The sequence below is a fragment of the Cavia porcellus genome, unplaced genomic scaffold (genome assembly GCF_034190915.1).
Source record: "Cavia porcellus strain 051 isolate PalLab524CR breed Dunkin Hartley unplaced genomic scaffold, mCavPor4.1 scaffold_10, whole genome shotgun sequence".
Classification (NCBI taxonomy): Eukaryota; Metazoa; Chordata; class Mammalia; order Rodentia; family Caviidae; genus Cavia; species Cavia porcellus.
In genome coordinates, this window is record NW_026947493.1 from 84,874,566 (window position 1) to 84,890,216 (window position 15,651).

At 34.7% G+C, this 15,651-nt stretch overlaps 1 protein-coding gene across 30 annotated transcripts in view; it reads left to right on the forward strand.

Moving 5' to 3' along the window:
• Positions 1 to 15,651, forward strand: part of Rims2 (regulating synaptic membrane exocytosis 2) — a 518,293-nt gene that overhangs the window by 103,204 nt on the left and 399,438 nt on the right. For 7 of the 30 annotated variants that reach the window (XM_063257747.1, XM_063257754.1, XM_063257752.1 and 4 more), the window contains exons 2-3: positions 2,136 to 2,168; positions 2,561 to 2,647. The exons of 16 other annotated variants lie outside the window; for them this stretch is intronic. In XM_063257747.1, coding sequence (XP_063113817.1) covers positions 2,136 to 2,168; positions 2,561 to 2,647 — 120 coding nt within the window. Of the gene's footprint in view, positions 1 to 2,135; positions 2,169 to 2,560; positions 2,652 to 4,972; positions 5,081 to 15,651 lie in introns of all 30 variants that reach the window. 7 more of the 30 variants (XM_063257715.1, XM_063257709.1, XM_063257711.1 and 4 more) reach the window with 2 other exon arrangements.

Genomic DNA, 15,651 nt, shown 5'->3' on the forward strand with positions numbered 1-15,651 from the left:
AAATTATATTAATTCAGTAGGACAATATATAATGGTATCCCTTTTATTAATTGTTTATACCATTAGAAAAGGAAAAACTATAGAATAAAATAAATTAGTTCTGGAGAGAGTTTTTTTTTCTTATTTTTTTTTTTGTCTTTTTGACAAAAGAGAATAAAACAAAAGAAAACAAAACAGAACAAAGCAAATCAGAACAATGCAAGCAACACAGGACTCACACGACAACAGGAAATCAGTAGTGGCTACCATAATGTCTCTTGTTTTCTTCAAAATAGTTGAGCATACCTTCAGTCAGAATAATATTAAACATAGAAAAAGAGTATAAAACCAATCAAAAGAATGAAAGCATTACAGGACTTCAAAATCAGATAACAGGAAATCAACAATGGCTACTATAATATCTCATTTTTCTTAAAAAAGTTGTCCATCCCATTACACATAATAAAATCAAATAAAATACAACAGGATAAAACTGATCAAAACAGAAGAACAAAAGCATAACAGGACTTCAAAACAAGCTGATAGGAAATCAGCAATGGCTATATAATGTCTCATTTTCTTCAAAATAGCTGTTCATACCATCACATATAATAAAATCAAACAGAACAAAACAGAATAAAACCAATTAAACAAATGAAAGCATTATAAGACTTCAAAACAATATAACAGGAAATCATGATTACCATAATATATCTCATTATATTCAAAATAGCTGCGCCTACAATACAAGGGTTCAAGACAAGCCAATAAGAAATTAACAATAGTTTTCACCTTTCCCTCTAAGGTATTTCCTCCCCTATCACTCTTACTTGTTTTCTTTTTTTCTTTTTTTTTGCTACTGGGAATTGAATTCACAATTTTGTGCTTGCCAAGCAGGCCCTTATGCCTCTGAGCTAAATCCCTAGCCCTCCTTTATTATTCTTATTATAACTATTTTGCTTATAGATCCCATTAACTCCTTCTGTTTCTTATTCTAGGGTTCACATGTATGAGAGATTTTAATTTACATTGCTGGTATGACTTTCTAATGAAAGTTCTACCTTTTAGTGACTACCAGTTCTTAGTTTTCCTTTGAGAAAGTAGAGACTAATCAAGTAATTACTGAATCATAGATGTATTTCTCAGCACCATCCGTAGGCAAATTATGAGGAGTCAAGTTTTGGAGGTTTTCTTTTCCTTGAATACAGCCCTATGCCTTTTAAATGTCCAGACCTGTTTTATTTTAATATTCTCTGCTGTGTATTGGTCCAGACTTCCAGTCATCTCCTGAATATTGGGAAGGCAGTTTACACTAGTAGGTCTGTCTACTGACAGAATAGTTTAATTCTGATAACATAACGAAGTGCATGATAGTAACCCTGAGCATGTTTCTGGTGGGTCCCTGGTGGCGTAGCAGTGTCTAGTCGTTCACATCATGCCCATGTGGATCTGCTGCCTATTGTGAATCAGTTTCTGACCATGAATTCTTATACTCTGGTAATATAAAAAATAATTTCTTCTCATCTCAGAGAACAAGAAAGCAGGATTTGTCTTTGTATATTTGTGGATAAGATGGTACATGATTATATACTATTTTCATGTTCGTTTTCATTATAGTATAGTTACATAAATAACTTACGAAAATTTTAAATTTAATGTGCACTTTTAATAGTTTCTTTTAAAGAGAGTAGATACATAAAGTTATAATTCCCTTACTCCCTTAAGCATGAAGAATCCATTTGTAAGTTTTATAAATTTGTTCACAAAACTCTATGTTTCATTTAAAATATATGTCTTTTACATCAATTTATATTAAAGAAGAAATTTAAAATATATAAAAGAAATTTCTTTTTAATTATCTAAATAAAATTGTGTTTAATGTGGTAACTTAAAATAACTTAAAATCTTTAGTATCAATATAAATTTGGTGTAAGACTTCAGGACTAAATCATTGTTATAAAATAGCAATAGAGTTTTAATGATCAAAATTTGATGAAAAATTGAAGTGTATATAATTATATGGCAGAGTACTAAGTTTTTTCATGTAACAATCCTAAATAATCCTAAATTTCACAATCATTATTTGTGACCACAATCTGTGGATAGAAATTTATTCATAGTACAGTGCACTCAGTTGTGCAAACTTATCTTTTTAGGGTCAAAGAAGAACCCAAACCACAACTGACACAGTGAGTAATGTCCTGAGAGTGCAGTAGAGCTCTGTCCCTCCTCACCTCTGCTTCCTGCGCCTTTGACAGCATTAGCACGCGCTAATACTGGATAGGCTGCAGCCAGCGTGTCCCCTGCTTTCTGACTCTCTGCTTGTAAGAGAGCTGCCTGCAGCTTCTTACTTCATCCACATAGTAACTGGATGTAGTTTTTTGCTGCTTGCTTGTGGACTGGTTAAGTGTTCAAACTTAATTTTCCTGTATTCTTACTGCCTGGATGGTACTTGGAGCTCACATTTCCATTGGCTGTAGCTTTTGTGCCTGTGTATTCTTATTGTTATGGATAAGCAAACATTTAATTTACATTGTTACTCATTTGGTTATTCAGTCACATTATTTGCTTATTTAAACAGGTGGTTTCCCTTTAGTGGGATCACTGAACTGGTAAATAACGTTCTTCAACCCCAGCAAAAACAACAAAATGAAAAGGAGCCCCAGACGTAAGTAAGCTGATCTATACAGACTACATATTATCTCTGATAGCATAGCATACTAAAAAGTATCTATTAAAATACTGTCCTTGGAATAGTTTGCCCTCAGAGAGGAGTTTTGTTAGGCTTGAATTTGATATTTCAACTTTTACTCATTTAGTGGAAATCTAAAATGAAAACAATTATAATTTATAGGACAGTAAAAAAGAAAAGGTAATTCCCAATTTTAGTATAAACAATGTAAAGCATATTTGTTCAGTAAAATATCTTTTTCCAATAATGTGATGTATTTCAAAGTGTGTGTGTGTGTGTGTGTTTTCTAACAGAAGAAGTTCTAGAAGACACTAAGAGGTATTAAACCTTAAATTCAATCTTTGGTCAAATAGTTTTGGAAAGGTTATTTTGAAAAAGGTTAAGCAGGTTTCTTTATTGTAATAATTCTCAGAACCTAAATATGGTCAAAGGTATTAGAATACATGCTGTTTATTAAATTTATTTGACCACTGAATCCTGTTTGCATTGAACATTAGCTTATGAAATATAATTTGAAAGTATACCAATTTATCCTCACATTGACCTGAAACATTAGAAAAATGTTGATTCTTTTTCTTTTAGCTGTTAACAGATTTAAAAACATTCTTTAAAAAGTTGTTCAAAACTCACATTAATTGCAGAAGACAGAAGTGACATAGTTTACGTTTGCTTATCATGCTGACCCAAACTTGTCACAGGACTCTTACCATGCACTCAGAAAAGGAGGCAACCTGAATTTACTGATCTTTAGTAACATCATCTGTGGTTAGTATACATTTGATTCTTACTTATTTTCTGAGATAGAAATTTTAGGATGCTCAACATAAGAAATGTCAAAAGGTAGCTATTGCAACAAGGATAATTCGTTCCATCTCTGCTACTATTGGTTTTACTACAATGCTGTAATGACTAGGATCAAGGTTTTTTTCTTTTCTTTTCTCTCTCTTTTTTTAATGAGACTGAGGGTGTGGGTTAGTAATGTAAACGCAATCCAAATACAGGAGTTCTTAGCAGGGAAGGGGATTGGCTGTTTGTAGTGTTAAAAGGAACAGTTATTAAATTTTGTCAGTGAGTCTATGAGAGATTTTTGCCTTTTCTTCAATGGCAATGAAAGACTAAAGGAGATTAAGGATGGTAATAGTAAAAATATGTGGAAACATACTGAGAAACTTTTGATTGGTCACTGTACAGTAATAAATAAGATTAACAGTAAACAAAACACTCTTGAAAAGGAAAAGTAGAAATTTCAGAAGATCAGTCTTTTTTTTCTTGGGAAAAGGCCATTTACCTTATTTTGTCATTTATTGTATCCAAGAGCCAGTGACTAGTTGTTTTTCCCCTCAGAGATCATGTGATTCTGGAGGATTGTTAAAACCCTTGTTCTTAAGATTTCTTGATGGTGCAGTTTCCAACAGCCTTGGGAAAATCATGTGTGTTTTTCTAGAGGTGAAACGTGAATCTGAGAGGTAGCATTCTGGTGCCTTTATGAAAGTGCTAATTATTTTTATTTAAAATTTTATTTATGCTAATTGTTAAAATGCTTATTATAGGCTTTTCTGTCACGGGAGTATAGTGCAGTTTTTCTTTCAGGTTTTTTCTGGAAGACTAAATCCGTAGATTTCAAATGGTACAGAATTGCTTAAGAGGGTGTCTCTGTTGCTGCTAAGACACCTTGTGTAGTATACCTAGGTTCCTGGGCTGTCTTTACTAACTGTCCATAGAGCAGACTCTAGGATCAAAGGTCAAATGGAAAAATTCGCAGACAGGGCAGGCTGTTTAAAGAAAGAGCAAATGGGCTCAAAAGGTGTTTGTTTCATTATTTAGGAAAACAAAAAGTGATAGAAATCGAACGGACTTTGAGAATATTACTTTAATTTTAATTTTAAAATTCCACTTGTTATTTTTACCTTTTCTGAAGATTGAAGTTGATATGGATAAAAGACATTTTCCTGTAAACTCTGTATTACTTATTGGTGTTTGATTAGTCAAAACAGTTGATAGGTAATTTTTAAATGATAAAGGCAGCTCTTGTGCATACATATTTCCAGGTAAGACATAGTCTTCAATGTGAATAATCTCAAATCGATTGCATCTGTTACATACCGTGGAATTACCTTAAATTTTCTGTGGCTCAAGGCAAGAATAAATAAATAAAAATTATAGAAATGGGTTACTTAATACTATTTGGAAAAATTTATAAAAGTAGCAAAATACTTACTGCTAAGTAAAGTTTTTGTTAATATAAAATGCATTTAATGGAAAGTACACATATTGAAACTATATACTTTGTCATATTGTCAGACAGTGTAAGTGTCTGGAAAGCAGCATTAAAATTAAGAAGCCGAACACAGCAGGCCTTACAGTCTTCTCATGCAGATTTCCTGGAAGGCCTGCCTCCTACCTGCAAAGGTGACTTTAAGTATGTATGTATGTATTTATTTTTGTTTTTTTGACACAGGGTCTCACTTTGTAGTCCAGGCTGACCATGAACTCATAGAGATCTTTCTGCCTCAGCTTCTGAAGTGCTGGGATTGCTGGTGTGCACCACCATGCCTCGCTACAAGGGATACTTTTATACTGACTTCTGTTTAGCATACTATTTTTTATCATTATTTTGTCTATTTTGATTTAGATTTTTGCAAATCAACTCATACGATACATACTCTGTTGGTTCCATATTATTTTTGTACAACACATTGTGGGATTCATTTATATGATTTCATGTAGTCATATTTCATTGTTAGTGTGATGTATGGTACTCCTTTCTGAATGTACTACATTTTATTTATTTATTGGTAGACATTTGAGTTTATTTTTAATTTTCTGGCTATTAATAGTTCTGCTATATACATACATTCTGATGCCATTTTTTTTTCAATTTGGAGGAATATAGTGTAGTTATTTGTGAAAGTAAAGTATTTCAGCAACCTAAAATATTTCAAAGTATTAAACCTGGTTACTAAGTCAGGGTATCTGTGTGTCCAGTTTCTCATTTATGTACGAGGTAGTGCTATGTATGCTGTTTATTAAGCACACCGTACTGTTTGGTGGCTTGGTTCCCTTACATCTGGTCTAGTGGAAAAAAGATAGAATGAGAGAAGTGACACGACTGAGTCTGCCAGGGCATCATGAAATCGTCAGGCAAACGGTTATCTCTGTCACTGGGGTTAAGTGTGACTCATTATGGTCACACAAATTGTAAAAAATGTAAATAACACGATCAGACATGTTTTTCTTTTGTATTTTTTTTAGATGAAGAGCCCATTGTCTGTAATTTAGAGAATATTTTATGAAAGTGTTTTATTCTCTAATGTCTTTTTCAAAGAAGTATTTTACTTTGATTAGGGAGATGGTAGTTGAAAGTAGAATATTTATAGTGGACTCAAAAGGATTTTTATATTGTCACCTTTTAAAGATAATTTGTTAAATAAATTTTCTTTAAGAAGCAAATTTTGGGCAAGTGTCGAAGTGGCTTTCCTCTGGAGTGATGTAGGGTGTCTGTATATTGAGGATGAATCATTCTCTAGTTCCCATAATAAGAAACAAGAAAAATTTTAATACTTATTTTTAATCTCAGTCTCTAGCATCAGGATTATTTCATATTGTAAATGAGATGTTAATTTTAGTTCTAAAGAGTCTGCATTTAGTGATTATATAGTTTTATTGCCTTTCAGATATTTGTTATGGGATGGAATAAAACCAAGAAACAAAGCCATTTGTATTAAAGATATGTATTAGGTAAAAGATTAATATTTCCAAAGAGTTTTATGTAACTTCAGATATGAGTTATTTTGTGGGTTTTTTTTTGCAGTGCTTCTAAAATTTTTCAGATGAATCAAAATGAAACGTCTGATTCATTTGTGATAGTGTTGTAATATTTTTCAGCTATGTCATGCTTAATTCCACAACTTGTTATGTCAGAACTAAGCTGGCTTAGATAGTATGGGCAATAATCCTTAGCCAAAGAAAGATACAGTTGTAGTAAATACTTTAAAAATATTAACTGGCTGGATTAGATTTAGTCAGGGGTATTACAGAGTATCTTCACCAAGAAGTAAAAATTGAAGTGCAAAGAGAATAATGAGGAGCTGTGTAAAGGTAAAGCAGAAAGTACTGTGGTTACATTAGTTTCATGCAGTTGTTGGGGAACTTGTTTCTCTTTTCTTAAGCTGTGTATGGAATATTGAAATATCTTATAGTGGTCCTTACACTTGTTAAAAAATAGATTCCTTTATTAATGTGGTGAAGTCTATATAAACCTTCCTAAAAGGAAAATATGCTTCTATTCTATTAAAGTACAGAGGAAGCCAGTCAAATTCAAATACAGTTCTGTTCATGCACTCCTTGGATGTGGGTGACAAATTATGCAGAAACATTGGAGTTAAAAAAATCACCTTTAAAGTCATTTTAGGTGGTTCCTGTTTCTTGAGGCTTGGGAATAAAGGGAGACACCATGACAGGAGAACCCAGTGTTGCAAAATGTCATTTATTTTAATATTAATCTATAAATATAACACAATTTTAATAAATACTAGGATTTTTGAAAATTCCTATTGGGCTGTAGTATTTATATAGAAGAAAAAGTTTCACAAGTAGTAAAACAGGTTTTGTAAAGAAGAACAGAGGCAGAATCATTTTACCAGACATCAAAACAAATTTACAAAGCCTAACCTCTATATATCCTAGGACATAAGGATTTTTCCCTTTATGTCATCTCTCTAAGGGAAAGAATTTGCTGTTTTGAGTCCTCGTAATTCTTTCTAGTAGTAAGGTAACTGATAAGTTTGTAAAGATCATGAGAAGACACATAAAAGATCAGTGAAAAGAAAGTTATATAGCTGGGAATAAAATTTCCAGTAGTAGCAGTAAGCATAATTTAAAAGTTCCATAATGCTACAGAATTCACATGTAAAGAAAATTTACCCTGGAAAATACTGAATTCAGTGAGTTGTTTTAATGATGAGGAAGATGAAGATATCTAGTGAAGATATGCATGAAAATTTTGGATCAAATTGTGTTATGACATAAGAAAATGAAGGCAGTGATTCTAAATTGATGTCTCTGTGTTAATATTTATTTGTAGAAAACGTAGATTAGATATTATATCTTTTTCTATACCAGTGATTTCCATGATAGTTCCCATGGCTGAAATCCTGCCTGGTCCCTACTTTTGTCAAAGTTGGGAATGTAGTCAAGCCTATTGATTTGTGTACTGTTGATGACTACCTTCCTGTCTCATTGAGCAACTCTGCAGGAATCCTGCGGCCCACAGGCTTAGAATACTTTCTTGCCCTTGTAGAGAAGTTTGCTGACCTGTCATCTAAGTTACATAGTCATGTTTATGTATTTAAGATCTTTGAATCTTGCACTGTATTAGTTGTAACAGTGTGTTGTTCTGGATTAGAAAACAGACACAAGTACCAATGAAATAGAATTCAGAATCCACAAACAGTATACATATGGGAACCTAATATACGATAAATTGATATCAAAAGTAGGGCAGAATAAAGGGTGAACTGTTTAATAAAGGATGCTGGGAAAATGGAATGTCTATATAGAGAAGGTTGAAATTAAATCCCTGCATCACATCACATCATATCACATCATCACATATAAAAACAAACGAGATCGATTAAAAGCTTAACTGTGACAGGCAAAATTATAAAGCTGTTAGAAGAAACTGTAGAACTTTTGTGACACACTTAAGGATTTTTTTTATAGCAGCTATGCAAACCAAAAAATGATGAAGGTAGAAATCAATGTATTGACTACTGCAGAATTAACGATTTCTGTTTATCAAGAGACATCATGTACAGAATGTTAACAGTCAACAGACTGAGAGAAGATAGTTCCTATGTTTAACTTGTAGGAGATTACCTTATAGGCTCCATAGAGTACTCCTGTAGGTCAGGAAATTCAGGAAACCCAATCCAAAGCATTGGGTGAAGAATATAAGCAGTTCACAGGCACAGTCCAGCTGTCTGAATTTCATTAGAAACAGGTGAACTGAAAAAGCTGCAATAATTGAAAAGACTTGAATAATCAGAAGGACAAGTGGGAACTGAAAGCTTGCCCTGCTTAAAGGTGTGCTAAGTGGGTTAATTGTCTAGGGGAGCAATTTGTGAGTATGTGGGTGGTTGAAAAGTATAGTAAATTAGAAAAATTTTTACAGTGAAAGACCCCTTGTCATTAGTCCCCTCAGAATCCCCCTCCTTGCTCTGACACAATTATTCCACTCTTCTGTCCACTTTTGAAACAGTTCTGGAGCCCTCTTTCCTGAGTTCCTTAGTTGCAGTGACTGGCTACCTCGGTGTCCAGAAGTAATTCAGAATGTTTACCTCTCATGGTCATTTTGACTTTGGGGAAGAGCTGGCAGGCGCACCAAAAAGGCTTTGGTGAGGTGCATGAGGACACATCACCTGTGAATGCAAGCCTGCCTTCCACTGGAGGCTCTCAGAGCACTGTGCCCTGCATTTCTGTCACACTTCATGAAGACAAGAAAGGGCACTTCCAGAGCTGCTTCAGAAAGTGGCGAGAGCAGCAGGATACTTGTGTTTGAAGTAAAGGGAAGTGTTTTCAGGAGATAAATGACGTTGTGTCTTTTATTGTTATAAAATTTTAAATTTAATATATTATATTATATATTTAATCACGTGCTATTTAGTGAATTTGAACATGTGCTTTACAGTCCTGCGTATATACTCTAATGGAAGCTTTATGGGCTTATAAATTTGTTACTTTAGAAATATTGTAGAGTGATGAATTATCAAGGGATAGTTTAAATAAAATGGCTGAATCCAAGTAATTTCCTCAGTTAAATGTGGTTTTAAAGCTATTACTGTATGTGAGCTAGATGAAAAGCCTCCAGTGGTGAGGCTACACTACAGCTACTTGGGTTCAGTCCTCAGTACCAAAAACCAAACAACAGAAAAGGGACCAAGTATGAGCCCAAGCTTCCAAGTTTATTATCAGTTCTATTCTGAGGACCTAGGTTTAAAGAGTTGGGGAGATGAAGGGGGAACAAAGCTGTGCATAGCAGTCTCTCCTAGGTAGAAGCAAGAGCCCATATAAAATATAAAGACCCTGCAAAGAAGTACACCACAGTGAGTTTAAAGGATCAAAAGAAAGCTAAGATAGCTTCAGAAATAGTGCAAAAGAAATTGAGCGGCAACTGAGGTTGAAGGTGTGGATGGGCCCCAATGCAGTCATGTGTTATTTAACAGTGGACATATGTTGTCAGAAATGCATTGTAGGCGACTCCATCACTGTGCAAAAACCATAGAGTTTACTTCACAGACCTCAGTGGTGTAGCCTGCTACACATCTATGCTATACTCTAGTGTTCTGGGACCACTGTCATATGTAACCCGTAACTGATTAAAGCATTGTTATGCAGTACATGACTACATATTTAAGGCTTGGTAGATCCTCATGCGATTTCTTCTTCTAAACAGTCACAAGTGAGATAATAAGTAGCTTTTGGGAAAGACATTTTTCCCCTCTCTGTGGTGTATAGAATAGATAGATTTAAGGGAAGAAGTACAGGTGTAAATACCTCCCCAGGGGAATATTTTCTACAATATGAATATATATCTATATATCTATATCTATCTATCTATCTATCTATATCTATATCTATATATATCTATATCTATATATATCTTTATATATATAGTTTTTTTTTTTTTTTTTTTTGGGAGACAGGGTATGTAGCTCAGGCTGGCTTTGAACTCACTGTGTAGCCCAGGTTGTCCTCAAACTTGTGAGGACTCCTCCTTGGGAGGAGTCTGCCTCCCAAGTGCTGAATTACAGATGTGCAACACTATGCCTGGCAAAGCCTATACTATTAACAGTAGATATGGAGAGAAGTGGAAGGATTTAAAACATACATAGGAGGTAAAATTGAAATGGCAGTGATAGGTAATTCATGCGTTTGAGACAGGTATTGTGGAATAATTCTAGGTTTCAGGCCTGCGTAATTGAATGGTGGTATGATTTACTGAAGTGTAGAACACTGGGAGGGACTCTGGCATGGATAGGAAGCTGGGTTTAGATTTGCTGTCTTGAGTTTGAGATGGCTTTGAGAAATCCCAATAGAGGGGGTAAGTAGACATTGAGTGTTGAAACTCAAGACAAAGTCTGAGTGGGGCATCTTGTTTATAGCTCATATACAGGTGACGTTGAAGCCATAGGTAGGGGTAAACTATCTAGGGAAATGCTATGTAATATAAAGAGGACTTGAGTCTTGGCCCTCAAAGAAAGTGAAGGCCATAGAGAGAAGAAGAAAGCCAGGAGAGAAAGCAAGGACTGTGACAGCTTGTGCTCAGCAAGAGTGCTGATGTGCAGTTTGAAACATTGTTGGAAATCAAGTGAGATGAGCGCTAAAAATGTTACATTCATTTTTAGGTGCTAGCAAGCAAAAATCAGGAAGTGGGTTGCAAGCTAGATGAGACTGGGTTGAAGAATGTCTGCGGAGAGCAACTGGAAAGGGACTGTTGGTTATTTATAAACCGAAAGGAAGACGTACTTTTCCTGGCAAGGAGTGCAGGCTAGCTTCTGGATCTGCCTGTGCACCACCTCCACCCCTTTGTTGACAGTGTCTCATTTTATAGGACTGGAAGGACAAATACATAAAATTTCTCTTCAAGTTGTGGTTGTTACTTCAGATTATCACAGTCAGCCCTGTCTGGATTGTAGCTTCTCCATGTCTTTTCCCTTGTTGCCTGGGGCCATTTGATTCCATCCTGCACCCGTACTAATGCTGTAATCCCTTCTGTCTCATTACAGTCCTTATGTGCTTTGAGTGGTTTAATCTAGAGCTTTGCAATACGCATTTCCTAACTCTGCTTCTGAGTCACTGGTCTCTCATGTGTAAAATGGGAATTCTGCTTAGCTTCTTGAGGCACAGTGACTGTATACTAGTGCAGGTCACTTAATTGGACTTGCGGTTTTTGCTCCAGCGTGCTCTGATAATTTGTCTCAGTGCCATGGTTCCTTTAAAATTGAAACAAAGCATTGTCCTTTCTAATTTTCCCTTTTCTGTCTTCTTGTTCTTTCTCTCAATAGTGTTCACCCATTTATTGAGCGATATCCTAGAGATACAAAGTATATCCACAGGATGCTATAGAAACGTTACATTTTCACACACATTTTCACACACGGAGGGCTGATTCTTCTTTGGGGGAAGTTTGGAAGCAGAGCACATTCAGTGTTCACTTAAAGTTATGCCCATTCTGTTTTTTTTTTGTACCAGGGATCAAACTCATGACCTTGTGCTTGCCGGGTAGGCACTTATGCCACTGAGCTAAATGCCTGGTTCCATTCTGGTAATTCTGAAAATGTAATTATGGGCCTGGACATCTTCTAGTGCTTTATGTTAGCAGATACTCATTTAAAGCTCGTAGAAGATCATGGTGGAAAGACAGTGTGTTACCTGAAGTTACAGAAAAAGTTAACAAAACTGAAAAAATTGTGATTGATCTTAGTAGTAAATAAGGAAGCATGCTTTTGTAATTCAGTAAATATAAGGGCTCTTGGAGTTCTGTTTTTGATTTATTGAGTGGCTTAGAGATGAACTGTTTTGAAAGTTGTGTTCAGAGGTACAGTTCATTTTCAGTAAAATCCACCCTTCGAAATACTTGAAATATGTACTTGACTGGGTTGTGGCAAACATACACAGTCCTGTGTCCGCCTCTCTAATCAAGGCACCCGTATCTTCCCTGCTAGAAGTTCCTAGTGTCTTTTGATCACCCGCTCACTTCCCTGCAGCCCTTAAATGAATGATACAGTTTAGTCTTTTTCCAGAATGTCATGCAAATGAAAATGTAACATTTAAAAGTGGGCAAAGTATGACAGACAAGCAAAAATTGGGTTTTTGTATGTAACTGATGAGTAAAGTTTTTTTAAAAACATTTCTAAATGGTTGTAAAAAGTTCTAAAAATGTTTTATGAATATAGAACTTACATGAAATTCAAATTTCAGTGTTTAAGAGTAAACCTTGACTGCAGCATACATAGCCATTTGTGTTCATTTATACATTGTTGGTGACTGTTTTCTGGTTCATCTTTTTACATTTTACTAAAGAAAGCATTGCCTTAACATGTTAAAGTGTCTGTGTTTAACCTAAGGTCACAATGACTACCTTCAATTTTTTTCTAGAAACTTTAGTTTTAATCATTTATATTTTGTTCTGTGATTCATTTTGAATTTTTATATAAAGTGTGAGGTAACAATTAATGTTCATTAAGTTTTTCACATATGGATTTTCAACCTCTATTTTGACACAAGAGTTTCCCAATTGTAAAAGTCCATTTTCTCACTGACTTACTCTGATACCTATGTAAGAAAATTACGATCACTTAAGTGTTGGACTGTTTCTGGACTCTGTTGGCGTAAGTCTATATCATTTACTGATACCGTGTTTTGAGTACTATTTACTCACGTAGCGTGTACTGAGTTCAGGTAATATGAGTCCTTCAACTTTCTCGTCCTTTAAAAAAAATATTTGGTCTATTTGTGGACTTTGCTTTTTCATACAAATTTTAGAATTTTTGATTTCTATTTCTCTAAAATTTGTCAGGATTTTGAATGTCAGTGGTGTTGGATCAGTTTGTAGAGAATCACAATCTTAATGATACTGATCTCCCTTGTAATTAAAGAATTTAGGCCATTACATAGGTCAGTTTGATACTTTTTTTTAGTGGTGTTTACTTTTCACTATAGAATTTCCATATTTTGTTAAATCTGTGTCTCATCCTTTTCTAGTTTTGATTTGCAATTGCTCATTGCTAGTGTATAAAATATTTTTTATATATTTCATTGAATTCTGTAACTTTGTTAAACTCATTTATTTATTGGAAGAGGTTTTTTGTTGTTGTAGTGCGTGGGATATTTTATAGTGACAGTTACATTAGCTGCGCAGTTTTCTATTTTTCCTTTCTTATTTTCATGTCTTTTGATTTACTTTATTGTGCCTTAATATGCTGGTTAATGCATCAATAGAAGAAGTGAGGAAGAATATCTTCACTGGTTACTTTAGGGAGATGCTTTCATTACAGTAAGGAAGGTTGTTAAGTGTTCTTGGTTTGTTGAGAAGCCATGTTAAGAAGCCATGTTTCTTAGCATTTTTTGAAATAATCATGTTTTTGTTACTTTGTATAATGAATTATATGATTTGAATTTAGAATTTAGAACCAAGATAAATATTGCCTGTCTATGATGTATTATCTTTTAACACATTTTTGGATTTGGTTTGCTAAGATTGTATTGTGGATTTTTGCATGTACTCATGAGAAATATTGGCTGTAATTTTCTTTTCTTGTGATATCTCTGTTTGGTTTTGGTATCAGAATAATGCCTTATGAAATTAGTTTGGAAATGTCCCATCCATTTCTGGAAGAGATTAAGTAGGATTGTTATTATTTCTTTTATTGAATTAGGATTCACAAGGGAAACTATCAAAAATCAAAGTTTCATATTTGGAAGGTTTTTAAACTATGACTCAAATTTATTTAATAGCTGTAGGATTAGTCAGGATATTTCTTGAGTGACTTAGCTAGATTGTCTTTCAAGGATTCTGTTTTTTCTAATGTAAGTAGCAGAATGTATGGGCACAGAGTTGATTGTAGTTTGCTCTTATATCCTTTTAAATTTATTTAGATTACTATAAGGTCTATAATAATGTCTTCACTGTTATTCTTGCTGTCTATGGTTTGACCTGCAGTTTCTTGACATTTTTGTGGTACACATTGAGTAGCAACCATTTTTGAAGGTTTAATTTTACTTTTCTCCCAGGTTAGCAGTGTGTGGTGTTGTTGTGTACGAGCTCTGTGATGCTGGGAGAGTGAGTCCCAGCACCTACTCATACACAGGGACGTGGGGTGCAGACTAGTGCTGCACAGGGCACTGCGCTGCCGTGGGGTGCTGTTCAGGCTTAGGCCCAGTAAAGGCATCTGGGTGTTTTCAGCTTGGGTTGAGTTTATTGGTATATGCAACCCATCACAAGTCCAGGAACAGCTGCATGTATATACCTGGACATAATTTTCTCAGGCTTAGCATTTTGTGTTTTCAAATGAGAGCATTTAAAATCTACTGTCGTAATTTTTAAAATAACTAACTTCACTAATTTTTATTAACTGAATTCACTAAATTGTACAACAGGTCTCTTAAACTTATTTTTCTATCCAAAATTTTCATCCTTTGACTAACATCTTCCCAAATCACCATAGTTACTCTCACAAAAGCAGCTTTTACTTTTGTTATTTTCCATGATTTTGTATGCTCCATTTCATTCATTTTCCCTCTATTATTTATTTACTAATTTTTGGTTGGTCTGTTTTCCTTTTCTAGTTCCTAGAGTTATAATGTTAGATAGACTGTTAGTGTCTCTCCTCCTCTCTCCCACCATGCCTCTCTGCCTCCCTCCCCACTTCTCTGCTTCTCTCTGTTTCCCTCTCTCCCCCTTTCTCTTTCTTCCCTCCCTCTTCTCTCCCTCTTTTCCTCTCTCCCTCTCCCTGCCTCCCTTTCCCTCTCTCCCTCTCTCTCCCTCTTCCCTTCCTCCCTCTCTGTTGTTTTCTCCTATCACTGAAGATTGAACCCAAGACTTCTGTACTGTGCTACACCTCTCATGACTTTTTCTTTTGAGATTGGTTGTCACTGAATTATCCAGGCTGGGCTCAAATTGTCATTACCTTGCTCCTGAGATTCCATGTGTGTGCCACCATGCCTGGCTGGGATCTCTTCTTTTTGGATGTAGTCATTTGTTGCTATCAGATTTTCCGCTTAGAACTTGCTGCATCCCATAAGTGTCGTTACATTATGTTTCCTCTTTTGGTCTCAGATTTAAAAAATTTTTCTTTTTTAGTTACTTCTTGGATGCCTTGGTTGTTTAAGCACATGCTATTTAACTTTCATATATTTGTGAGTTTTCTAGAATTTCTCATATTACACATTTCTAGTTTTACAATATTGTGTTTGGAAAA